This window comes from Mya arenaria, chromosome 8, assembly GCF_026914265.1.
Source record: "Mya arenaria isolate MELC-2E11 chromosome 8, ASM2691426v1".
NCBI classification, from domain to species: Eukaryota; Metazoa; Mollusca; class Bivalvia; order Myida; family Myidae; genus Mya; species Mya arenaria.
This window is the reverse complement of record NC_069129.1, coordinates 68938935-68966183: the sequence shown is the minus strand read 5'-3', so window position 1 is coordinate 68966183 and position 27249 is coordinate 68938935. Positions and strand designations below refer to the sequence as shown.

Genomic DNA, 27249 nt, shown 5'->3' with positions numbered 1-27249 from the left:
CGATCACGCCTGATAACTACTATAAAATTTTGAAAACAGAGACCGGATGAGACCGGGACCGGGAAATAGTTTCGGAAACAACAATGGCCGAGGAGCTCCGAATGGTTAATTCACTATTATCACATGACTTACAAAATGGCAGCCCCTAGGTTCTGTGACGTAAAAATTAAATACAGTATGGATTTTGATAAACGACAGTGTGGATTTAGGCAGGTGCGTGTTTACACAATTACGTCATTGATATCTGTGTAAAACACATGAGTACACCACAGCGAACAAAACTGCTGGTTTGTAAAACCTTGGAAGAGGCTTTAAGGAAAATCCAGGAGCTGGAAATGCAAGATAATTTGTGCCTGACTCTAGTACGAAGAATTTTGGGAAGACGGTATTAAATATTTCCATAATTTTATGCATTATTTAACTATTGATGCTTGCAAATCATTTTTTTCAGCAAAGCACACAGTGATTTGGTGGGAATGAGCTGAATTTTGACCTTTACAAAATTTAATGACATTTAACCTAAACTAACCTAAACAAGTTAAACAAATGACAATTGGCTTTATAATGGTAGTCCTAGTTGGGCCTCATGTTCTACAGCACTGTAGTTTATCAAATGACCATATATCTTTATACTGGTAGTCATAGCTGGGGGACACCTTCTAAAGCACTGTAGTTTATCAAATCACCATATATCTTTACACAGGTGGTAATAGCTTTGGGACACGTTCTAAAGCACTGTAGTTTATCAAATGACCATATATCTTTTAACAGGTAGTCATAGCTCGGGGACACGTTCTAAATCACTGTAGTTTATCAAATGACCATATATCTTTATACAGGTAGTCATAGCTCGGGGACACGTTCTAAAGCACTGTAGTTTATCAAATGACCATATATCTTTATACTGGTAGTAATAGTATTGGGACACATTCTAAAGCACTGTAGTTTATCAAATGACCATATATCTTTATATAGGAAGTCATAGCTCGAGGACACGTTCTAAAGCACTGTAGTTTATCAAATGATCATATATCGTTATACTGGTAGTAATAGCTTTGGGACACGTTCTAAAGCACTGTAGTTTATCAAATGACCATATATCTTTATACTGGTGATCATAGGTGGGGGACACATTCTAAAGCACTGTAGATTATCAAATGACCATATATCTTTATACTGGTAGTAATAGCTTTGGGATACGTTCTAAAGCACTGTAGTTTATCAAATGACCATATATCTTTATACTGGTAGTCATAGCTGGGGGACACGTTCTAAAGCACTGTAGTTTATCAAATGACCATATATCTTTATACAGGTATTCATAGCTGTGGGACACGTTCTAAAGCACTGTAGTTTATCAAATGACCATATATCTTTATACTAGTAGTCATAGCTGGGGGACACGTTCTAAAGCACTGTAGTTTATCAAATGACCATATATCTTTATACAGGTAGTAATAGCTTTGGGACACGTTCTAAAGCACTGTAGTTTATCAAATGACCATATATCTTTCAACAGGTAGTCATAGCTCGGGACACGTTCTAAAGCACTGTAGATTATCAAATGACCATATATCTTTATACTGGTAGTAATAGCTTTGGGATACGTTCTAAAGCACTGTAGTTTATCAAATGACCATATATCTTTATACTGGTAGTCATAGCTGGGGGACACGTTCTAAAGCACTGTAGTTTATCAAATGACCATATATCTTTATACAGGTATTCATAGCTGTGGGACACGTTCTAAAGCACTGTAGTTTATCAAATGACCATATATCTTTATACTAGTAGTCATAGCTGGGGGACACGTTCTAAAGCACTGTAGTTTATCAAATGACCATATATCTTTATACAGGTAGTAATAGCTTTGGGACACGTTCTAAAGCACTGTAGTTTATCAAATGACCATATATCTTTCAACAGGTAGTCATAGCTGGGGGACACGTTCTAAAGCACTGTAGTTTATAAAATGACCATATATCTTTATACAGGTAGTCATAGCTCGGGACACGTTCTAAAGCACTGTAGTTTATCAAATGACCATATATCTTTATACTGGTAGTAATAGCATTTGGACACGTTCTAAAGCACTGTAGTTTATCAAATGACCATATATCTTTATACTGGTGATCATAGGTCGGGGACTAATTCTAAAGCACTGTAGATTATCAAATGACCATATATCTTTATACTGGTAGTAATAGTTTTGGGACACGTTCTAAAGCACTGTAGTTTATTAAATGACCATATATCTTTATACTGGTAGTCATAGCTGGGGGACACGTTCTAAAGCACTGTAGTTTATCAAATGACCATATATCTTTATACAGGTAGTCATAGCTGGGGGACACGTTCTAAAGCACTGTAGTTTATCAAATGACAATATATCTTTATACTGGTAGTCATAGCTCGGGAACACGTTCTAAAGCACTGTAGTTTATCAAATGACCATATATCTTTATACTGGTAGTAAAAGCTTTGGGACACGTTCTAAAGCACTGTAGTTTATCAAATCACCATATATCTTTATATAGGTAGTCATAGCTCGAGGACACGTTCTAAAGCACTGTAGTTTATCAAATGACCATATATCTCTATACTGGTGGTCATAGCTGGGGGACATGTTCTAAAGCACTGTAGTTTATCAAATGACCATATATCTCTATACAGGTGATCATAGCTGGGGGACACATTCTAAAGCACTGTAGTTTATCAAATGATCATATATCGTTATACTGGTAGTAATAGCTTTGGGACACGTTCTAAAGCACTGTAGTTTATCAAATGACAATATATCTTTATACTGGTGATCATAGGTGGGGGACACATTCTGAAGCACTGTAGATTATCAAATGACCATATATCTTTATACTGGTAGTAATAGCTTTGGGACACGTTCTAAAGCACTGTAGTTTATCAAATGACCATATATCTTTATACTGGTAGTCATAGCTGGGGACACGTTCTAAAGCACTGTAGTTTATCAAATGACCATATATCTTTATACAGGTAGTCATAGCTGGGGGACATGTTCTAAAGCACTGTAGTTTATCAAATGACCATATATCTTTATACTGGTAGTCATAGCTCGGGAACACGTTCTAAAGCACTGTAGTTTATCAAATGACCATATATCTTTATACTGGTAGTAAAAGTTTTGGGACACGTTCTAAAGCACTGTAGTTTATCAAATCACCATATATCTTTATACGGGTAGACATAGCTGGAGGACACGTTCTAAAGCACTGTAGTTTATCAAATGACCATATATCTTTATACGGGTAGTCATAGCTGGAGGACACGTTCTAAAGCACTGTAGTTTATCAAATGACCATATATCTTTATACGGGTAGTACATAGCTGGAGGACACCGTTCTAAAAGCACTGTAGTTTATCAAATCACCATATATCTTTATACGGGTAGTCATAGCTGGGGGACACGTTCTAAAGCACTGTAGTTTATCAAGTGACCATATATCTTTATACTGGTAGTCATAGCTTGGGACACGTTCTAAAGCACTGAAGTTTATCAAATGACCATATATCTTTATACAGGTAGTCATAGCTGGGGGACACGTTCTAAAGCACTGTAGTTTATCAAATCACCATATATCTTTATACTGGTAGTCATAGCTGGGGGACACGTTCTAAAGCACTGTAGTTTATCAAATGACCATATATCGTTATACTGGTAGTCATAGCTGGGGGACACGTTCTAAAGCACTGTAGTTTATCAAATGACCATATATCTTCTATACTGGTAGGTCATAGCTGGGGGACATGTTCTAAAGCACTGTAGTTTATCAAATGACCATATATCTTTATACTGGTAGTCATAGCTTGGGGACACGTTCGTAAAGCACTGTAGTTTATCAAATGACTATATATCTTTATACAGGTAGTCATAGCTGGGGGACACGTTCTAAAGCACTGTAGTTTATCAAATGACCATATATCTCTATACTGGTAGTCATAGCTGGGGGACACGTTCTAAAGCACTGTAGTTTATCAAATGACCATATATCTTTATACTGGTAGTCATAGCTTTGGGACACGTTCTAAAGCACTGTAGTTTATCAAATGACCATATATCTTTATACAGGTAGTCATAGCTGGGGGACACGTTCTAAAGCACTGTAGTTTATCAAATGACCATATATCTCTATGCTGGTGGTCATAGGTGGGGGACACGTTCTAAAGCACTGTAGTTTATCAAATGGCCATATATCTTTATACTGGTAGTCATAGCTTTGGGACACGTTCTAAAGCACTGTAGTTTATCAAATGACCATATATCTTTATACAGGTAGTCATAGCTGGGGGACACGTTCTAAAGCACTGTAGTTTATCAAATGACCATATATATCTTTATACTGGTAGTCATAGCTGGGGTACACGTTCTAAAGCACTGTAGTTTATCAAATGACCATATATCTTTATACAGGTAGTCATAGCTGGGGGACACGTTCTAAAGCACTGTAGTTTATCAAATGACCATATATCTCTATACTAGTTATCATATAGCTTTGGGACACGTTCTAAAGCACTGTAGTTTAACAGATGACTGTATATACTCCGGTACATATCTATACCTAACACTGGTTTATATGGCAGGAAGTATATTGTCTTCAGCTGTGTTCTTATTCCACTGACCATACACATTTATATTAGAGATTTTGACTGGACTTTACCTTAAAAGCTCTGTTTTTTTATTAAATTCTCTTACCATATAACTCTATAAAGGTGACTTTCTCATGCACTGTAGGTCAATTGACAGATGTTCATTTTTTTTAGATTTGGCCTAAAAAGACCTGTAGCAGTTAACAAGCTATTAGATGCACAATAGCACAAAATGACCACCACCACTATCACCCTAAAGTGTGTGCTTGGTGTCTGTCTACACGTGCTTGCTTCTGGAATGTTGAAGAACAAACTGTGTTGAAACGCCAACTGGTAAGACTGTGCTTTGTGTTTGTAATTTTGTATGATAAGACATTTATTGTTTCCGCCAGGCCTAAAGGAAATGTCCTATGAACAAGTACAGGTCTATACACAAGTACAGGATTGAAATATAAACAACGATTTAAAGAGTATTGAGTTGATGAGTGAGAACAAAAATGATATACCCATGTACATTTACATGTTCAATAAATAGTGCATCTCATACTCTGAATAATAATTCATTTTGCTATTAGGAGTTGGTCATGGACCTTTGCCGCCCTTCATCCAGAGCCTTCCACAGAGATGGCAGATATATCGCTGCCTGGACCAACAGTTGACCATGCCGTTGAGTCCATGATATCAGTAGCAGCCATGAAAACATCTACAGAATTACATCTGCGGCCGTGGCTATTAATGGATACATTCTGCACCACTTCCATGTGTAAGAATAGAACTTTCCAAGTCCTCAGCATAAGCATTTCTGTATTTAAAACGAAAAATAATTAAAAAAAAATAAATATAGTTTTAAATAATTATATACAGGCAAAGTAAATTATATAATTTGTTTCATGAATGTGTTGTTTTTTTAATTGCTGTTAAAGCAACAGTGTGCACCAGATGATCAAATTGCAAGTTTATTAAGTTTAGCAGTTATTTCATATTTTTCCATTCAAAAAGATTACTGGGTATGTCTACCTAGTAGAATTAATTTCTTATGCGTGATTGGCTAGTCGATGTTATCACATGGTATAACCAAGTTAGGTGTATAGCTTTAATATACCACTTGATTGAAGTAAGCCTACGTAGCACAGTTGATACAACACTGGACTTCAATTTCGGTGACACATTTTTTTTTACATGTTTGTACTTTTTTTACAATTATGACATAAAAGCGTAACACATTCTATTAAATAATTGTCCTGAGATATGTTACAGAAAAAAAACTTTTTTAGTTCCAATCTGGTGTACAGTCCCTTTAAGGCCTTATACCGTACTTGTAGACTTATTGTTTATGATAGTCTGTTTAATCATTTTATTGTATATGGGCAACATTTTATGTAACATCACTTTATGTAAAAAGTAAGCCTTACGTAGCACAGTTGATACAACACTGGACTTCAATTTTGGTGACACATTTTTTTTTACATGTTTGTACTTTTTTTACAATTATGACATAAAAGCGTAACACATTCTGTTAAATAATTGTCCTGAGATATGTTACAGAAAAAAAACTTTTTTAGTGCCAGTCTGGTGTACAGTCCCTTTAAGGCCTTATACCGTACTTGTAGACTTATTGTTTATGATAGTCTGTTTAATCATTTTATTGTATATGGGCAACATTTTATGTAACATCACTTTATGTAATTTTTTTATAAAAAGTCACTGTGAATATAAACAGTTTTCAAATATGTACATTAAAATTGCAGGCTGTCAGTTTGAAACGTCTCTACTCTGACAGAAGGAAGGGAATGAATACCCAGGATTGTTCCTCAGGAAAATCTCTTCAACAGGCTGTTGTCAGTTTGCATGCTCTTTGGATGGAATTACCCTACCTTGGCTTGCAGAGAATCTGTGATATAAAAGACCTCTTTTGTGCTGCATTGTGTCATTGATTTATTGTATTTTATATGTATTATGCCACTATTGTAAAAACAAATGGGCATATGTTTTAGCGTATGTTTTCAAACAGACACACTTATATTTCAAACAGACACATTTATATTTTTGAATAATTTGAAAATACATTTTGTAGGTTGACTTCAATCCATGAAAACATTAATGGTAGGTTATATTTGACCAGAACATGACAAGTATTGTTTTCGGAGTTTTTTGGTCGAAGGTGAAGGTAATGGCTAACAGTGGTTATTCTGCACAATGAACCTTGAATTCTTTGACCTAGGACCATTAATATTTAGTGATTGATATATCAGTCCAACTCATATGTGAAAGGGACATGATGAAATTGAGCAAGAGCTTATTAGCATTGCAAATTATTATTTGTTCATTTTTAGCTCGACTATTCGAAGAATAGGTGGGCTATACTATCATTAACAATTCTGCGTTAAAGTTTTCATTTTATGTAATAAAATCAAGAGTTTTTATCCAATGGTAATCAAACTTGGTCAGACTATTTGTCGGCATGTTATCTTGAAGATGTATGAATATGGGTCATCCCTGGTCAAATTCTAGGTCACTAGGTCACATCTTAGAGAAAATATTTCCATGTCATAAATTCAACATTTTTTTCATATCTTTATGAAACTTGGTCAGAATATTTGTCTGCATACTATCTTGAAAGTTTTTTAATATGGGTCATCCCGGGTCAAATTCTAGGTCACTAGGTCAAATCTTAGGAAAATCATTCCACATCATAAATTGAACAATTTTTGTCAAATCTTTATGAAACTTGGTCAGAATATTTGTCTGCATAATATCTTAAAAGTTCTATAATATGGGTCATCCCCGGTCAAAACCTAGGTCACAAGGTCAAATTTTAGAAGAAAGAATCCCACAGTCATAAAAATTCATTAATTTTAGTCAAATCTTTTTTAAACTTGGTCAGAATATTTGTCTACATGTTGTCTTAATCATTTGTGAATATAGGTCACCTCAGATCAAAAACTAGGTCACTAGGTCAAATCTTAGGAAATACTTTCCTGATGTCATAAAATCCATGCTTACCAAAGCTATCCATATCAGTTAATAACTAAATTCAATTGTTATTTTATAAACACACATCCCAATCATGAATTTCAGATCTAACCATATTTTTCAAAAATTTAAATTTTAATTAACTTTAAAAATATTTGTGTACATGAAATCTTAGATGATAAAGTGTGTCATCTAGGGTCAAAAACTAGGTCTCTGGGACAGATCTTTTGGAAAAGCTGATGTATTTATAAAATGTTCGTTTTTCCTCACACAAATGGAATAGTTTCTGTTGATCAGGTTATTTGTATGAATGATATCTCCGATAAATATAAATATGGGTCTTTTTGGTTAAAAATACTAGGTCATTAGCTCAAATCCTAGGTTTGCAAAATTGCATTGTCAAATAAAAAATCAAGCTTTATGCGGCGTTGCCGCGTTGGCGTCTTGTTATTTTTTTATTTTGACAGGCACATTTTTATAATCTTAACCAAATCAAACCTTGTTTTGTCACATTGTGATTCGTATTCACTTTTTTTATTTGATTGTTTTATTGCTTTTTACAGGCACATCACACTATTATTGTATTTACGTCCAATTCCAAGAGGCGTAGTAGAGCGCACTGTTTTACGACAGCTCTTGTTAACCTGTAAAGTGAAACCTGGTTATAAAAATGACATGACTGTGTCATTGTGTTGGCAGGCCAGGAGGAGGGCAGCATCAAATACATCTACAAACTTAGTATACAAAGTATTATAGAATTGCTTTCGGGGCCCATAGGATCAAGGTCACTAAAACAAAAAAATATTGAAACTTAATCGCACAACAAAGGCTTAATTAATTAGGTTTGTCTGTCAATCATTGAAAACTTGTTGGTTTTTTTGCATTGCAGCATTTCATGCTTAATTTTTATTTTGTCTCTTTATTGCATATTACCTTTATCATGATTGTATTCATTTCTAAGACAAAGCAGCATATAGTTGAGGGCACTGCCCCATGACAGCTCTTGTATATCCTAAAAAGAATACAATAGTGATATACCCTGATATAGGTAGTTTTGGTACATTATCACGGTTTTAATTTTAGCTTTACTGGCCAAAGATCAGAATATCTGATGTGATGGTAATGTGTACGTAGTATGTGCTTCCTAGCGCCTGTAAACAATTGCTTGTGAACACCATACAGTCTTTAGTTATGATTGTATCTCAATAAAACAGTATTTAGATATCCAATAGAGCTCGGTTCCTTTCGAAAACCAGTCAGATCTGCCCATGCATGCCTAGATTATAGGCCTTGAACGTCTGTGCGACTGTAAACAATTGCTTGTGAACATGGTACAGTCTTCAGTTTTAATTGTATATAGATGAAACTTGTACAGTATTAAGATATCAATTAGAGCTTGGTTCCTTTCGAAAACCAGATCTGCCCATGCATACCTAGATTATGGGCCTCAAAAGTAAAAAAAAATGCTAATTTTTAGCCAAGTCTACATGAGCGAAGTCTATTTTTAGACAAGTTTACATGTAAAGTCACAAATTCATGTGAAAAATTGTTCAAATTAGGCCCCTGGGGTCATTATTGGCCACGCCACTGGGTTCACCGGTTTGGTATACTAAATTGGGAAATGTTTGAAAATCTTTATGTCTGAAACAACTATGCAGACCCTTGTTATTTTGAATAAGGATTATTTTATTGGTCTGCTACCATGGTTGTTCAAATTATGCCCCTAGGGTCAAAACTGGCACTGCCCCCAGGGGTCACAAGTTTTTTAAGAAATATTTTCAAAATCTTCTTGTTTCAAACCACAAGGCTCATATCTTTGATATTTGTTGTGGAGCATTATATGTAGACCGTCTAGCAAAACAGTTGAAATTATGTGCCCTGGGCCGGGGCCACCATCCATTTTGTCCTTTTAAAGTTACAAAAATGAAAATTTGACCAATAGTACAGTTTTGTAGCAAATTTTATTCTCCTCAGATGACCTTTACTTGGCACATATTAGAATACTAGTAGTTCATGCAACTAATCTGCTTACAACACTTTCTGTTCTCAGATGTTAAATGTGCAACGTTTTAAGCTAACTCAAACACAAAACGTGAACAATATGTTTGTTGGCTATTACTCATACATACATGCTCTGGATCAAAAATAACCACATGAGCCATGCCACTAGAGCATAGGCACTCATGGGCCTCTTGTTTTTTTTAGAAAAAAAGCACACTGACCAACCCTATTTATTTTAGAAGTTAGCTGAAACTAAGAACTTTTTTTACCTTACTTTTATATTAGATTGTGTATTGCTAAGATTTTTGCTTAAAGCTCCATTTAAGGTAACTGTTCATCTCAAATGTAACAGCTTTTGCCTTCAAACTTTTAAAATTTCATTGAACCAGTGGGTTCATCATGATGCACATCTGTAAATGTTTCTCCCTAATATGGGCTTTTATGTATGCAAACAGAACATTGAACAATTGGCTTTCTGTGTAAAGTAAACCCTGTCCAGAACATTTGTCAAATTGCTGTGTCAGCACTTGTTTGAATGGATTTATTTTATTTTCATATTATGATTTCAAATAAAATATTTAAAAATGTTGATTTCTTGTATGAAGTGATTACTATAATCCTTATAAGGTCAACAGGAAGCTTGAAAAAGTATCTGTTACATGTATTAAGGCATGATTAAAATCATTTTTCCATTTTGCAAAAAGCAGATGGTTAATTTATACCACCTTCAGGTAGTCATGATGAACTCTTCAAAGATATCCCAGGTAAAGGTAGTCACGATAAACTCTTTCAAGTTATCCCAGGTATGCATGGTCACCTCTTAAAAGATATCCCAGGTATTCATGATCACCTCTTCAAAGATATCCCAGTTATTCATGATCACCTCTTCAAAGATATCCCAGTTATTCATGATCACCTCTTCAAAGATATCTATCCCAGGTAGTCATTATCACCTCTTCAAAGATATCTATCCCAGATAGTCATGATCACCTCTTCACAAAGATATCCCAGGCAGTCATGATCAACTCTTCAAAGATATCTCAGGTATTCATGATCACCTCTTTAAAGATATCCTAGGTAGTCATGATCAACTCTTTAAAAATATCCCAGATATTCATGATCATCACCTCTTCAAAAATATCTCAGGTATTCATGATCACCTCTTCAAAGATATCCTAGGTAGTCATGATCAACTCTTTAAAAATATCCCAGATATTCATGATCACCTCTTCAAAGATATCCCAGGTAGTCATGATCACCTCTTCAAAGATATCCCAGGTAGTCATGATCAACTATTAAAAGATATCCCAGATATTCATGATCACCTCTAAAAGATATCCCAGGTAGTCATGATCCCCTCTTCACAGATATCCCAGGTAGTCATGATCAACTCTTAAAAAATATCCCAGATATTCATGATCCCCTCTTCAAAGATATCCCAGGTAGTACGGTAATGATCAACTCTTAAAAGATAACCCAGGTAGTCATGATCAACTCTTTAAAGATTTCCCTTTGTAACCATGCAGTTGTTGCAAGCATACTTTAAAGCCCTGGTGAAGGGGAGATCAATGCAAACTGAACATGGATGGTTTGTGTGGAAATGAGCCCACTTTTTTGGTAGAAAGTTCTATGTGATTAGTTAAACAACAGGTCAAATTGCAGATGATGTTAGCAAAATGATGCATGAAGTTAAATGACAGGCCATAGCTGTCAGACTTGAAAGGAAATTCACTTGGTGGTTTAAGCGTGAACAAAAGCCAAGATCAATCAATGCTTCAGACCCTTGATCTATGTATTCCAGGGTGATTTGCAAACGAAAGTGTATAATAGTTACTGTGTACTTTCAGGAGAATTAATTTGTGGCACAGTTCACATAAGTTCCGCTTATGTTGATTTTTCCATGCAGATAAGTAACCATACTTGTATGAAAAATTATTTCTCAATTTCACCAAGCATAGAAAACTACCAACAATGGAAGTGTTTTTTGTCACAGACTCAATCATGTCATCTAAAATCCACACAATTCTTTCATATTTTTTCAATCTTCTCTTCAACTTTGGCCCATTTCAGATGAACTTTTTTCAAAGCACAGTAAAAAAGACCTTTATCATATAGTTTCTTGTAATTCCTCAGGTGAATCCAAATCCGTTTAACTAGTAGTTGCTTCACATAATCCAACCTATTTTTGTATATCTTCTTAATCCAATGTTCTTGTAACTCCTCAGGTGAATCCAATTGTTGAGCTAGTAGTTTTCTTCACATAAACCTATTCTTGTAGATCACTTTCTTAATCCAATGTGACCTTTTTTCTCTAATTCCATGTCTTCATTAAACCAAAAGTTACCTATTTCTTAACACATCCAGTGAAGACTTTCTTTTAAGTCTTTACTGATTCTAACCACATTTCTTACACTTGTATAGATCCTGAGTTTTATCTGTAGACTTCAAATCAAACAACTTTTTTTTCATAGTTTTCCAAACATAACATGACCTCTTTGCTCCTCAAGTGTATCCAGGTGAACATCCAATTTCAAGTCATGATTCCAGGTGATCAGTTGACAAACTGCATTGCTTAAGATTTAGAACTTCACATCAGCTGTCACCGCCATAACTACTCATATGAAGCATTGAAGGCTGGGGCGTAGCCAGCATTATGCACTTACGCATGTGTGTAACATCAATTTGAAAAATGAAAAAATAAATATGGCAAAAAATGGCATCAAATTCAAGGGCTAAGCTAAATATTGATATCAGAATAAAGGGAAGATCAGCTATAGTAAGCATTTTTTCTCTGTGTTGGATAGCTTACTGAGCCTAAATCAATCACTTGGTTACTACAAGGTCGGCGGCCCGAACCTATAAATCCCTCCAAATACACATCAGTGCCCAACATGTTAGTTCTATATTTCATTTTTTTTCCTTGGGGAGCCCCCCTACAGCTACAGGGATATTCCTCCTTCAACACCATCCCCCTTTCGTGCGTAACATTCAGTAAAGCCTGACTACGCATCTGGAAGGCATATACCAAGTAAACTGAATGCAGTACTTAAAAGTGACTCGCTTTTGTTTTTGGACCAAATATTAGTTTTCCCGGTAATGCATCTGAAAAAAACTATTTTTATCATTTTTTTATGTTATGAATAATGCAGAAAAAAATCCAGTGCATAAAAATTTATTTTGGTTTTTGTGGGGTTCAAACCCACGCCAGGAAAAACCAAGTGAACAGTAAAAAAAACAGCCGGCTAGTCAACACAGCCACCGGGACTTTAACAAAAATGGTGGATATGTTGGCCCCTTATGGAAACATTCATTATATCACATGATACATTGTCAATCAACCAATCAAACAACACATCAGCCGTAATTAATTTTGAATACACGTTTGAAATTGTGGTCTTCAATATTATTTTGCTAAAGGGTTCCAGCTTTTGCTATTTTTGTTTTAACACTCTTTTCCTTATGATTTAACACTTAACAAATTACGTGTCCCCGAGCTATTACTACCAGTATAAAGATATATGGTCATTTGATAAACTACAGTGCTTTAGAACGTGTCCCAAAGCTATTACTACCAGTATAAAGATATATGGCCATTTGATAAACTACAGTGCTTTAGAACGTGTTCCCCAGCTATGATCACCAGTATAGAGATATATGGTCATTTGATAAACTACAGTGCTTTAGAACGTGTCCCCGAGCTATTACTACCAGTATAAAGATATATGGTCATTTGATAAACTACAGTGCTTTAGAATGTGTCCCCCAGCTATGATCACCAGTATAAAGATATATGGTCATTTGATAAACTACAGTGCTTTAGAATGTGTCCCCGAGCTATGACTACCTGTATAAAGATATATGGTCATTTGATAAACTACAGTGCTTTAGAACGTGTCCCCCAGCTATGATCACCTGTATAAAGATATATGGTCATTTGATAAACTACAGTGCTTTAGAACGTGTCCCCCAGCTATGACCACCAGTATAAAGACATATGGTCATTTGATAAACTACAGTGCTTTAGAACGTGTCCCCCAGCTATGACCACCAGTATAAAGATATATGGTCAACTGTTAAACTACAGTGCTTTAGAACGTGTCCCCCAGCTATGACCACCAGCATAGAGATATATGGTCATTTGATAAACTACAGTGCTTTTGAACGTGTTCCAAAGCAATGATTGCTACAGTCATATGATTTACAGTCAAAATACTTCAAAACGTAATGGATGTCTTAAATTTCAGTGTCAAAGTTGGATGCTTTTCATGATGAACATTGTAGTGTGTGTGGGTAAGAACCAGCCGCCCGGTTAGCTCAGTTGGTTAGAGCGCCGTGCTAGTGTTCCGGCGGTCGTGGGTTCGAGCCCCACACCGGGCGCACTTTTCCTCCCAGGTTTACTTAACATAAATAAAGGATTGATAGGTATTAAAATTAAAGGCATGGACCTTTGTTTACACCTTCTAAAATACTAGGCACAATAATGCGATTATAGGGAACTTTCGCCTATTCAAAAACCGTTAAAGACTCAGAAGCAGCTGTTTATATGGAGTACTAAAATACTAAATTATACTGTATTAGCTAAATCTAAATCAAAGATCAAGTACAGTGTAGATCTTCCTTTATTTCTTAATTGTTTGATTTACCCAAATTATTTCATAAAATAATCATGGGAAAATGTGGCAACTACTTACATTATTATTTTATATAAACACAATCAAAATTGAGTTCATTTTGACAAGAGAAATTTATGATAAACATTGTCAACCTTAATACTTTGCTGCAAAGGCAAATTTTTCTATTTACACAAATATCTATGACGTAAATAGACCATCCAAGCACCTGCTGAAATCCGTACTGTCGTTTATCTGGCAATACTACAATCCGTACTGTACCTTAGGCTAACCGTTCTGTGATGGGTTCTGCTTATTTTTAATTTTGTGAAGAAAGGTTTTATGTACGAAAATGCATGTTCGAAAACTACTATTTTACTAGTTTACCTATACTGGTTGAGAAGCAGTTTCCGACAGTTTTAGAAGTTTTTATTGAATTATTCATATGTGTTAAAATCCCTACTAAATTGTTCACATTTAAGATAACTGCAGCTCAAGCTGCTATAATAGATATATTTTTCACATGAGTGACGTCACTTATAGTGTATCTTATAGGGACGCCAAGAGGGTACTTGCTCTGTTCTTCGTTTCCGACAATTCGAATACTTGGCGGAATTAAGGTGCCTATTGCGTGGTGTTTTTTTTATCCTTTTATTTAATGTACTAAATACAAGACTATAAAATTAGAAATATTATTTAATTTTTCCAGCTTTTACCAAAAATTTAAACCCTAAAATAGTCCGAGGTTAATGTGGGTGTGAAACTAGCTAGTCTAAAATAAATGACATGTTACAGAATTGCCATATCAAAAATCGTAAAAAAATCCATCAACGTACAATTATTTGGACTAGAAACTAGCATGACATCAGTGTTCACAAATATGTACATAATAATCATTGTTTGTCAATTCAGGAAAACCTTGTAGCTATTCATAGATATGCAAATTAGGTTCACATGCATGCAAAATTTGCTGCGTGTGATGATCTCCCATGTGCAAATTTGTGTACAAAATGAAAATTAAACACTAAACCTTAAATAATAATAAAAGTTACTTATGTGTCTCGGTAAAAACTTCAACTTTCTATTGCCTAGTAACCGTATAATTGAATTGCAGTACCTTCTTTATGAAGATCTAAAGAAAGTAATGAGAAAAAGTGATTTGTTTAAAACTGCTTTCCGTCTAAAACTGCTTCTCAACAAGTAGATGTCATATTATTTTTTTTTACTATTTTTGTACTTGGCAGGCTCGAGACGATACATGTAACAAATGTCAAAATGTTAAAATGTGTCCCTGAAAGCTCATTAGTGTGGCTATATCCAGCACAAAGTCCACAGGGCAGCTCATGTGCTTATGCCACATGCCTGTACATGCTGGGGTATCTTTCACAATTGAGATATTCCTGCATGTATTAAAATATAGCTGAATCAATCTATTATAGATTGATTAGATTGATCAGGCTATTTTTCAATGAAAAGAAAAGTTTGAAATTAAAGTAACTGAAAGTTGAAGTTATTTTATCATTATATGACTAATTAGACCCAAATCAGGTCCCCTCACAGCCCATATTATTTTCTATTAACCTAAATTCATATATATAAAGACTGTCTGCAATCATCCATTTTGTGCACACATGTGGCATACCTTAAAGATTCTTGCTATCCAAATCCCATAGCCAAAAATATCTTATATGAACCCATTAAGAGTGTCCATATATATGCATATGACAATAATATAGCAGCAGGCAGGGAGGAGAATTTTTAATGGTTAATCAAGGGCACCCCTGGAGGCATGTTCATGTACACCTCCACAAGGCTAATTGGCCTAAAACTGTTCCAGCCATAGGTCTCATCTGACTTAAGCATTTCAAAGGCAAACATGCAACTATCCGATATAATTATGCCCCAGTGAATTGTAACCACTGCCCCCAGGTCCGGGGGTATACTGGGGATAGCCTGGGAAATGGGCCGTGTTTTTACCTTCCAGGTGGCCCAGCAGTGCCGGGTGAATGTGATGGTTTTGTCTTTACGCCAAAAATAGCGGGGAATGGTCCTGACCTAGGGTCCCTAGGGTGTGGGGGCATTTGGCGGGGATTTTACCCTGGCTTGGCTGGACCGACTGTGGTTACAATTGACTGGTGCATTAGTCTTTATCATGTGGCTGTCTGCTTCTATTTTCAGAAAATGGCTATACTGCCATAACGTTTCTTCCACCAAGCTGGAGAATACCATTTAGTTATGTTGAATGATTGATTGAAACAATCACACCAATACAGTGGACTATAAAGAAATAGGGAACAAACAAAGATGGCATCAAGCTTAGATGAAAGTATAGACCTGAAGAAACAGTTTCACACCACACTGGCATTGGTCAGAACAATTTCTGCATTTTTAACAGAGATGGAAAATGTGTGCAAACCTCATGTTGACAGAATTTCAAACTTACTTGAGCAATACCAATGCTGTGCTGATGTTGACCCATTACTTCTGCCAAGAAAAGTGGACTTCATGGATATCAAAAAGAAACTACTGTTTAAAATCACCCAGGAAATAAACAAAGAAATTGATGCTGTTCTTGTCTTTGTGTGAGTTAATCAGTCATAGCTGGTAAATCAATTCTTTTATTCAAGTTGATGTTTGTCAATTTCCTTTCCTAATTTGTATATTAAACTTATTGATTCTTTTTCATATATGTACTCTTTTTAATTCTGACGGTCATATTTCAGTAGGTATATATGTATTAACTAATTTCATAGATATTACATGGATAGATATTGTTTCATATAGAATGATCATTAAACTATAATATTATATAAAAGCTGTAAAAAAAAAAGCTTTAATTATATTAACTGGTAAATGTAAAAATAAACTAGTGCTAAGCAGTTTACTAATTTGAAAATTCTTGACTTTTTATTATTATAGTTGTAATATTTACCAATTTAGCATATATATTAATATGTTCAATTGTTCATATGTTTTTGCAGGCGGAAACTGGGGCATTACTCAGACAGGCTTTGTCGCCACTTTGATCACTGTATGAGCCGTTACAGAAGTAGCTTCTCCACCATGGACACAGAAATTGTCACACAAGCCTCACCCAAACAGCCATCCATCACGGGTGAGACATTTTTGTATGTGTATTGTAAAACAGTGACCTTGCATGATTGAGGTAGAGTGCATAAAATGTATACTCAGGACCCGGTCAGATTTCTATGATTATAAAAAATTATAAGTCCCCTACTGGTTTAAACAGAGGGGACTATATGTTTATCCTCTGTACATCTGCCTGTCCAGAAAACTGGATGCTGCATTATCTTTAGTAATATGCAAACTATGTTATGATACTGGTTGTTTGGTTAGAGGGCAATAAGGAGATTATGCATGCCATTTTATTTCTATTGTCAGACGAAAGATGTGGCTGCTGTGGCATCGAATATAATGAAAAAATACCCTTGAACTACATCTAAGCATAACTAAAAAAATAAATGGAGAAAAAAAGCATGTTCATGTCACATGGTATGTAGATAGAAAGCAATAAGAAGATTATGTATGTCATTCAAAGAATATATTGTCAGACTAAGAATGTATTTGCTATGTCTGTATGACCATGTGGTATGTCCATGTAACATCTATGTTTCCAGACATTCTGGAGATGTTGGACGAGTGTTGTCGTGGTGTGCGGGAGAGGTTCCTGTGTAAGCAGCTCCTTCTGACTTCACTGGACTCTGCCCACCCCAGGGTGGGGGATTCCCTGGGGAGAGACTGGGGGGAAGGGGATAGGGCGGTATACAGTCATCTTACAGGTAACCCTTTGACAGAACTTAAATTTCATTAGTTCATAACATACACACATATCAATTATTGGTAGAATTCAAAGTATGTTGTATTTCTTCTTTTTTCAAATATGTTTCTGCCATTGAATAGTAAAATACTCATTAATGTTAATGAGTTGCATTTCTGCTTTTTGTTGAGCTACTTTTGTTCACTACATCTGTGATGGTGAAGCCTTTGATCTTTTAATATAGATTTTGTACACATCAAGAGCCTCATCGTCAGATACCCAAAAGATACACTTCTGTGCTATGCTTCGTTGTGTACTGTTGGCAATTTGGCTAATCATGAATTTTTAATGAGGCAGTTTGACTGGTATTGCAAGGACGCAATGCAGAAATATGCACAGATATTCATATATATGTTTTCCTGAAGAACAATGATTATGGCGCAAGTTCTGTCCGCCAGTTCACTTTGAAAGTTTAAAACAATCACTAAATCCACTCACCTATGGGGACAACTGACAATAAAGGGTTTTTGAAGAGTATGAAATGTAACGGAAGAAAAATCGTGGTTGCCGATGATGCTGGAGCCTTGGTAGGGTAGCACATCACATTGAAGCGACTCTGTTGCACAAAATATGTAAATTATTATGTTACAAAATCATTTGTTTTTCAGAGTGCCTTACGGTGTGTGGGGATGTTTTAGGATCATAATTTGAGACACTTTATGGATATTTCATCATGTTGGAAATACCGAAGGCTGGATTTTTTGTTTGTTTGAACAAGATGAGACCAGATACTACCACTCTGGGTAGTAACTTGAGCAAGACCCATAGTGCAGGTGATATGTGCTGCAGGTGATGTGCTGCAGGTGATGTGTGCTGCAGGTGATGTGCTGCAGCTGATGAGCTGCAGTTGGGGTGCTGCAGGTGATGTGTGCTGGAGGCGATGTGCTGCAGGTGGTTTGCTGCAGGTAGTGTGGTTTGAGTCAAGCTACTTGGACTAAAGTGTTTCTCTTTGGAGCGTATCTTAATTTTCTTGAATAGACAATAAAATGTGTGTTACATGGGCATATCTTGGTTAATTAAAAATCTTTCTATGTTTGCTTAAAACATTAAGACATTCAGATTGAAAGCTGTCTAGGCAGGCAATATTAACATTGTTGGCAAAGATGATTTCAAAGTTATAGAACCTATAAACAGGGCTTACAAATTTGAACTGGAAGTATGAACCATGGCATTTGAGGAGCATCCATCACTTCCAGCGATACTCTTGTTTTAATATTTGTCACCTTAAACATGTCAACTTCAAAAAGTTTGGAGTCAAACAATTCTTTTTGATACAATACTTATATATATATTTTGAATGTCGAAACCTTCACATTTGAAAGATTTACCCAAAATTATGAAAGCCTGGCATTGAAGGAAACAGAGATTACAAAAAAATATATGTGCGCAGACTTTGTAGTATTTTGTTATGATGTAAAATATGCAATAAAATATTTCTCCGATGTTTATTATATGTTCATGTAACATGTACTCCTTGAATAAATACAAAACAATGGCCAATTTTAAAGTGGAATGTTGAAAAAAAAGAACACTTGCATTCTGTTATATAAGTTTTATCTCATTGCATATATACAACGTTTATCACAGATGTTTGGCCATAATCAGTAATGTACCACAAATCTTACTGAACATTGCATTGTTTCTAGTTAAAGTTCGGAATTATTTTTTTTCTTGCACTCTCTATCGAAGGCTTTTAAGATGTATGGCATTATAAGTAGTGAGTTATTTCTTAATTCCGTTATATAAAGGGTACATATATGAAAAACAGAATGTGTGAATTATTTTTTCATTAGAAGTAGCTGTTATGTAATAGGATGCATCCGTCTATAGTTTATAAGGAACTCAGAACTCAAACTTCTACCCTAAGTTTTCAACAAGTGAATAAGAAACTTAACAACAGTGAGCATGTGATGTTAAGGTCAAATTAAAGATTGAAAAACAAATGATAAAAATACAAAATAACATAAAAAAGCACACAACCTACATAGCTACGGCTTGCAAAAACAAATATAAAAATCAACAGACAAATTCCAACAAATAGTCATTTTCTATGCAATCTGGAGCATAATTTCTATATAAAAAAAAGAATGGCAATAATACCACAGAGAGATACACATTCTCTTGTTCACATATTCACATACTTAAAGCAATTATTTTGTTCACATGTTGTGATTTCCTTTTTTTCATTGAGAAATTATTCAAATTTATTATCACCACATTATATCACATATATGATATAAATCTACTTTGTATACCCTATCATAAACTCACTGCCTCAACTATTTTGGTTTATAAAAAATCAGCCTTGGAAAAAAAGGTTGAAAAACAGAGAAACAGCCCAAAAATTGTAGTTCCAATTTAGTTCACAATAAATTGTCTTACTGCAGCTGATAATGACAACAAAGTCGAGTATAGTTGAGACAATATTTTACAACAATAATATATAACTCTAGATGGAAGACTGTGGTGATTATTATCATTTTTTGCTCTTTCTTATTTTTGTAACACAATTATTAGTTTTCGAGTAACAAAGAAAATAAAATAATACGGAGAAAACATAGTAAATCAAATACAATGATTAATGAATGTATCTATTTAAGAAACTACGCTATGAACATGACAGCAAAAACCTCATAAAATCAATGTTTACCCTCAGGAAATACTTTACATATAACACACATGTATTTGAAATAACAATTATGTATTTTCTTGTTGCCGATGTAAGTGAATAAATGCTTCATCAGTATTAATCAATATATATATATATATGGATCACAGTGAAGCTATGAGGTAAGCACAAATAAACCATTTACTTCTAAGATATGCTCTCTTAATACTGTTAATTTATTAATGCTGATGTTTTAAAAACATGAATATAAACTAATAATCAATAATATACATTACAGTATTTTTCTATTTCAAGTTTGAAGGGAAGTTTTTTTTCTACAAAAGTTGAACTTGATTTTGATTTATGGCATCATATAGAACTACAATATTTTCTTTGAATACTTTTATCACCTGTGAAACAACTAGTATGTATTTTTACTAGTCCTCCCTGTATATTTTCAAGGAATTTTAATTCAACTATGCTTGCAATCATATATTTACAAAGAAAGTCTTCATATGCAACCAAAAATAAAGCCTTGTTATATGAAATGTGTAGAAATAATCTCAAATATAAGGTTAAATGTATCAGATCTAAATGTTGCTTAATGAACAATAATGAAAAATGCTTCACAGATCACATCAACAATCATTGTATCACATCATTGGAAATCACTGATTCCTGAATCCGACCCTGCATCATAATCCTTCACAGTTTTTCTCTGCATCAAGGTCTTCCCCTCCTGGTATGCAAGTTTGAGTTTCTTCAAAGTGAGTGCTAGCCGATCAGCCTCCGGGACACCGCCGAAATGCTGCTTGAATCGCTCCATCTCTTTCTTGTCCTTGTCCTCCTTGCGAACCTTCCGCTTCGTGTCCATCTGGCTCAGACGCTGCATGTCCTGAGTAGAAAGAGTGAGGGAGTTTGAGATTAGAAGTGAAATATATTCGCCATTGAGTTCACAATGTAACTTCTGGATTTTTGGTTCAAATTTATGCTGCAAGCCTTGATTTAAGAATTTCAATTCACTAAAAAAGACCTCATTTTTGACTACCAGTCAATCAATGAATCATATTAATACTATGTAACAGTATTAGCTTGTGATGAAGCTTATGTTTAACAAAAAGAAATAAAGTGAGAAAAGACACATCAAATTTTAAACAGCAAATACTAAAAATGAGCAACAATTGATTAATATTCCTGTTTACAAGGATTCATGCTTATACCCTACCCGCAATGCAATGTCATTCGGGTCCCCAATGTGGATGATTGGCTCTCGTAAAGACTTGACTGGCGATGCCCGCACACTTGTGGCTGCAGTTTTTGGTGGAGAGGCATATGGCTCTACAAACTGGGGGCCCTGCATACCAGCCTGTGAGTAGATATTCTGGAGTCTGCAAGATACATGAATTTATGGCCAGTCAGATATATGCGCCAGAGCGAAAAATGCAAAGGTCAAAAATGTTTAAACACATAAATAATATGGGCTAATATTCATTTAATTTTTACTGTGAAATTGATTGATCAAGCTTTTTTTATCAGTAATTTTAAACCAGAGGACAGGTGGTACCTAAACTTCAAAGCCTAACTGTCTTATAGATTGACCAGAAATAATTTATTGTATACAAGCACATTATGCCACCACCCTACAGAAGCAAATTAAACCTTTTTGGGTCCAAATTAGCGAAAAAAGACACCAACCTGTATACTGTTTAAATAATTCCCTTCTCCCCGGGGGTTATATGTTTTACTGGAATAGCCCTTACTTTGAATTTCTCTCCTTTCGTCTCTTTTGCACTTCATCCCAGCTGGGAAACATGTAGTTTCCTTGCATGGGTGGACGTTTCTCCGGGAACTTGAGGGGCACCACCTCCATGTACTTGACCATGGCACCATGACCTCGTGGTACGTGGAAATACCGCTTACCATTGTACACACCATTGTGGGTGGAGTTGACTGGAACAAGCCAATCAGGTGTGATATGTTTTAGCTAATCATGTTATTATTGTACATATTTCATTAATTTCATAAGACAAACTACATTAACTTCTTACAAACTCATAACAATGCCTTAAAAAGCCAGCATTATTCCACAAATGCAAGCACTTGGAACACCTCAACAGTTAAACAATTTATTAAAGTAAAGATGTACACAATATGCACATGATATTTGAATGTCTCAAAATTTTTACTTATCTCTTGAACTTTAATATGACTGTTATTAAACAATAAAAAGTTTAATGCTAACATTTCAAGAAACAAGACTGTACCATTATCGTCAAGTCGGACACCAACATAGAGCTCTGGGGCGATGGAATCCTCGTCAAGCACCCCCACCCACTTCACTGTGCCTGTGGTCACCAGCATATATACACATACTTCAGTAAATTCATATGTGAGCAGCAAGAATAGGGAATGTAGTTTAATTCAATTAAATGAACTCCACTCTCCCTTGGATTATTTTTAGGTGATTATTTTTATTCCTTACATAATTATGCAAAATATGCATCTTATACTGAATTTATAATTATTCTGACATTCATTAATTAAATTCTAACAGTTCATGGAAATTTAACCATAAAACACACCGGAGTCCCAACTCAAAGCATAAGCAATCATACATTAACATTACCTGCTAATAATCTGTTACAGTTAATCAAATATGTTTAACACCTCTACATACAGTTAGACTAAAACATAGTAGTAGATGTATGTTGCAAAATTAATACTACAAATAAGCCTACATTTGAAAAAAACTTCAATGTTGTTAGATACATTCGAACAGTTAGTACAAGATTGAATGAACTAACTATTTCCCAGCACCACATTGTCTGTCCTACTGTCATGACTTTTGTCCATCTGTTAATCTTTATCACGGTCCCCACCATATATCCTCTATGGAATAATATTGAGACTTGCGCACAGGACCTACTCGTACACATGTACAGAACCCATGTACAGAATTCATGTTGAAACTGTGCAGACCCAATACTCTCAGGAGTTTGAGCCTTGTAAATTCTTTTCATCAATATCTTTTACATCAGTTGTAGGCGATTCTTAAGTTTTAGCCATATGTTTCAATAATCAAGGCTACATGCAGATTCAACGTAGATTCACACACGGTCAAGGCCAAGGGCACTTCTCAGGATTTGAGCTCTACATTTTGTGCCATCTCCATAAATCACATTCACTCACTGATGTTGATGAAACTTGGGTCACCATGGTGATGTGCATAGCCTAAGCATGGCACATGTCAGATTACGGTCAAGGTCACCTTGCAATTTGTTCTGTACAATATCTTCTACATATATTGAAAGATATTGTTGAAACTTTAGACACATGTTTCTACCTTTCAAGCCTGAAGGCATCGTGTAGATAAACAGTAGAACCACACTAATTCAAGGATTGAAGGGTTTGAGATTTGTATTTGTGCTTTTATTAGCTTCTTTAACCTATGATGGATATCAATGAAACTTGCTTTGTCAATCATGGCCTTGGCTGTACATGTATGTGGCTTGTTAATTGTAACAACTACATGACATAAATATACATTAACTACACTGCTTTGTTGTACCTTTTCTTCCATATAAATCAACTGCAATGCAGAATCATGTTGCTATGTCATTAAAATGATATAACCAGTTTAAATTACAAACAAGTCTTAAAATTGTCTGTAAGACAACTGTAAGCTCAACTATATGTGCAGCGGCTGATGTGACATGGACTTGATGGACGCTCGTAAAACTGCACACAAGGGCCATAATTAAGTAGGTCTTTGACTGTGAAGCTTTTTTTAATTTTAAGTCAAAAACATTAATAGGTTGGAGAGATTGGGGAATGCTACATTAACCAGAGTTTATAAGACAAACAAAGGTAATAATTTGTGCTATTTACAACCTAGATTTGTTTTACTTGATTTTGACAGAGAAGATTTGTAAAAAGTCTCAAATTAATATGTTAAGTAGTCACTGAGATATGACCTTGATGCCAATGCCAGAGTAAGTAGAGTGGCTCTCCTAACTATTATAAACAGCTTAAAGTCATAATTTGAGTGCATTTAATTCTTCAACTTATTCAAATTCGAAAGCAGTTTACATATATGTCTGAATATTTCTACTGCCAATGATATCAGATAGGATCAAGTATACACAATGTTTTCAAGTATTATAATCCTTGTATGTCATACCTGGAAATCTGCTCTGGACAAGGATGCGATCTCCTATCTTCACCACTTTGCTCTCCGCGGAGAGGATGGCGGTGTGGTGGGCGCGACATTGTGACGACTCCCGTAGCAGGTCACCACTGTCACTGAACGTGTCGCGCCAGAACTTCTTACATGGCCCACATGTGCACAGGAATGGGTCACGCTCCGGCTTCAAAGATATTTTCTGGGGTTATCTTTTATATTACCACTGACATAAGAGGTTGTACTGAGAATATTACCATAAGAATGATAAGATTATTTTAATACCATGACTGGTTACTGGTATGTTCTTACAAAGTAAATGATTTTAACTTACTGTATTTAAACACTTGAACAAGAATGAAAAATAGAAAAATGAAATCTTACTTTACACATTACTAACATGAAATAGTATTGGAAAAAATGTAAAATAACTGGTTAGAAAGATATGAAAAATAAGAAAAAAATGAAAAATGCATTATTTACATACAAAAAATAATGGCAAAATATTAGTAATACACAATCACACATGTTATACATGTAAATATAATCACACATACATGTAAATATAATCACACATACATGTAAATATAATTCAATCATGTTTAGTTGAAGCTATTACATTTGCACAAAATTATTACAGGTACACATTAATGCTAATGAAGCATATTTACAGCTGTATATAATACTTCAGGCATCATATAATTATATAAAAAACTATTTGTAATCCAGGTACGTACTTATAGTTGTTACATGTATTCTATATCACATTTGTACAGAGTATTAAAACTGACCTCATTTCATGTCAAAATGCAAAACATGATACACAAAGCGTTTGCCCATTTAAACATTCAACACACTTATACATACACTGTAAATGTTTTTTACACTTCCAAATTCTTTTGTATAATCAAAATCACCTCTCTCACTGTAAAGCAAAATGTCTTTTTATAATTCTGTTCGTATTGTATGTTTTCCCAAATGTATGCAAGTATTGTTCAAAGCGGACACTCAAGGATATTGATGGTGTGATTTGGTATATTTCTACTCTCGCGCCTTACATTTTCTATTGATATAATAAAAAAGCAGTCAAGCAGTTTAGTTTGTATACCATATGACTTGTCTGTTTTTAATGTACGTTTAATAAACATATAATTATATTATAAAAACAAACATAGGCTGGGAAGATAATATTTAACAATGTTAACAATGATATTTTTCTTTCGAATAGCTAGATGTAAAATATTTTATATAAAATTTATTAATGACAATTATTTCATATGGTATACCAAGTTTCACATGCATTTTCAGTGCATACATGCTGAAGTCATGCAGTTTTTGATATTGTAAATTTTTATACATTGTATGCCTCACCTGCCAGGTCGACCTCTTCTTTGATTTTGATGTTTCTTTGTCTTTCATTTTAAAAACTCAAAGAGAACAATTAAATTAGAAATTACTTAACACTCAGCTTAGAATGTTAGGCTGACCTTTTAATATTTATGGGGAGGGGGCATGCCCGGGTTTGGACAAAAGTGAGAATTTGTAAATCTAAATATGGAGCCCCTTTGGCAGGATGTTTGTCTGATTTGAAGATGTTCTTTGGACATCAATCACTGACTATATTGAGAGTGACAGTGTGTGGCCTGTCAAAGTCTCCCTGTTTGGTGTAACAAAATGTGTAAAATTTCCAATAAGCCAACCACTCCTGCCAGTCATGAAACATATTTTCTAAGTTCATAATGTATAATATGAAAAGAAGTCATGTCAACAGAGTAGTCATTTTATTTTTGTTAGGAAAAACTAATACTGTTGAGTTCAGCTAAGACTAATGTCAGTGATGTGTCTTCATGCAACACTGGTAGCTGTACCTTCATCTTTTTTACAATAAAAATTGTGTCATTCGTAGTTGTTGGTACAAATTCATACGACACTTTTATGGGGCGGAACATTCCTATTTACTTCAAGATTTTATAGATGTCTATCTGAAATATTGTCACATAAGACGTTTAATGAATGACATGCACGAGTAGCTCATAGTTCGGGAACAAACATGGTCCCAAGATTATTAATGACAAAGTATCATGGATAATTGGAGCATAATTGGCAAACTACTTACGTTGTAATTCGTTTCGTAAGAGATATAATGGATATAACAAATCAAAATATTAAAAGGTTTACCTCATTATCTTGACTTCTCATGTCTACGCCATTTCATTTGTGAATCCCAACAAATTACAAGACAAAATTTAAGATGAACGGAACTGCGTCCCCGTTGTCAGGCAAAGCACTTGTTTATTTCCGGGCTGCTTACAGCAATGAAACGTAAATAATAAAAACTAAATCATATTTTCAATATCATTTAAAAATTGAGGAATTTTACTACTATGACAACTGACAACAATATCATATTATTGCT

General features: G+C 34.8%; 2 protein-coding genes and 1 non-coding gene across 12 annotated transcripts; 2 read left to right on the top strand and 1 right to left on the bottom strand.

The window, feature by feature from the left end:
* The first annotated feature begins 104 nt into the window (after window positions 1-104).
* LOC128244815 (uncharacterized) lies at window positions 105-19540 on the top strand. Of its 5 annotated transcripts, XM_052962902.1 has the most exons (6): window positions 14499-14551; window positions 14763-14827; window positions 16386-16789; window positions 17189-17322; window positions 17846-18007; window positions 18654-19540. In XM_052962902.1, exons 3-6 carry the CDS (start codon window positions 16512-16514, stop codon window positions 18689-18691), a joined length of 612 nt encoding a protein of 203 aa, XP_052818862.1. In that variant the 5' UTR covers window positions 14499-14551; window positions 14763-14827; window positions 16386-16511; the 3' UTR covers window positions 18692-19540. The 5 variants fall into 5 exon arrangements, with proteins under 5 accessions (XP_052818866.1, XP_052818863.1, XP_052818861.1 ...); XM_052962906.1 differs by lacking the exons at window positions 14499-14551; window positions 14763-14827 and adding an exon at window positions 105-149; XM_052962903.1 differs by lacking the exon at window positions 14763-14827 and having other exon boundaries at window positions 14438-14544.
* Window positions 13901-13974, top strand: Trnat-agu (transfer RNA threonine (anticodon AGU)). The gene has a single exon. It is a non-coding gene; the product is annotated as a tRNA-Thr (tRNA).
* A 42-nt stretch (window positions 19541-19582) lies between the features above and the next one.
* LOC128244812 (dynactin subunit 1-like) lies at window positions 19583-27134 on the bottom strand. 6 transcript variants are annotated; one of them, XM_052962896.1, is made up of 8 exons: window positions 27012-27134; window positions 25701-25758; window positions 24834-25020; window positions 24222-24242; window positions 22918-22998; window positions 22414-22603; window positions 21879-22041; window positions 19583-21548 (listed from the first exon to the last, which is right to left on the bottom strand). In XM_052962896.1, exons 1-8 carry the CDS (start codon window positions 27014-27016, stop codon window positions 21312-21314), a joined length of 942 nt encoding a protein of 313 aa, XP_052818856.1. In that variant the 5' UTR covers window positions 27017-27134; the 3' UTR covers window positions 19583-21311. The 6 variants fall into 6 exon arrangements, with proteins under 6 accessions (XP_052818856.1, XP_052818855.1, XP_052818858.1 ...); XM_052962895.1 differs by lacking the exon at window positions 25701-25758 and adding an exon at window positions 26702-26815 and having other exon boundaries at window positions 27012-27127; XM_052962898.1 differs by lacking the exon at window positions 25701-25758 and adding an exon at window positions 26205-26260 and having other exon boundaries at window positions 27012-27121.
* Window positions 27135-27249: the final 115 nt, after the last annotated feature.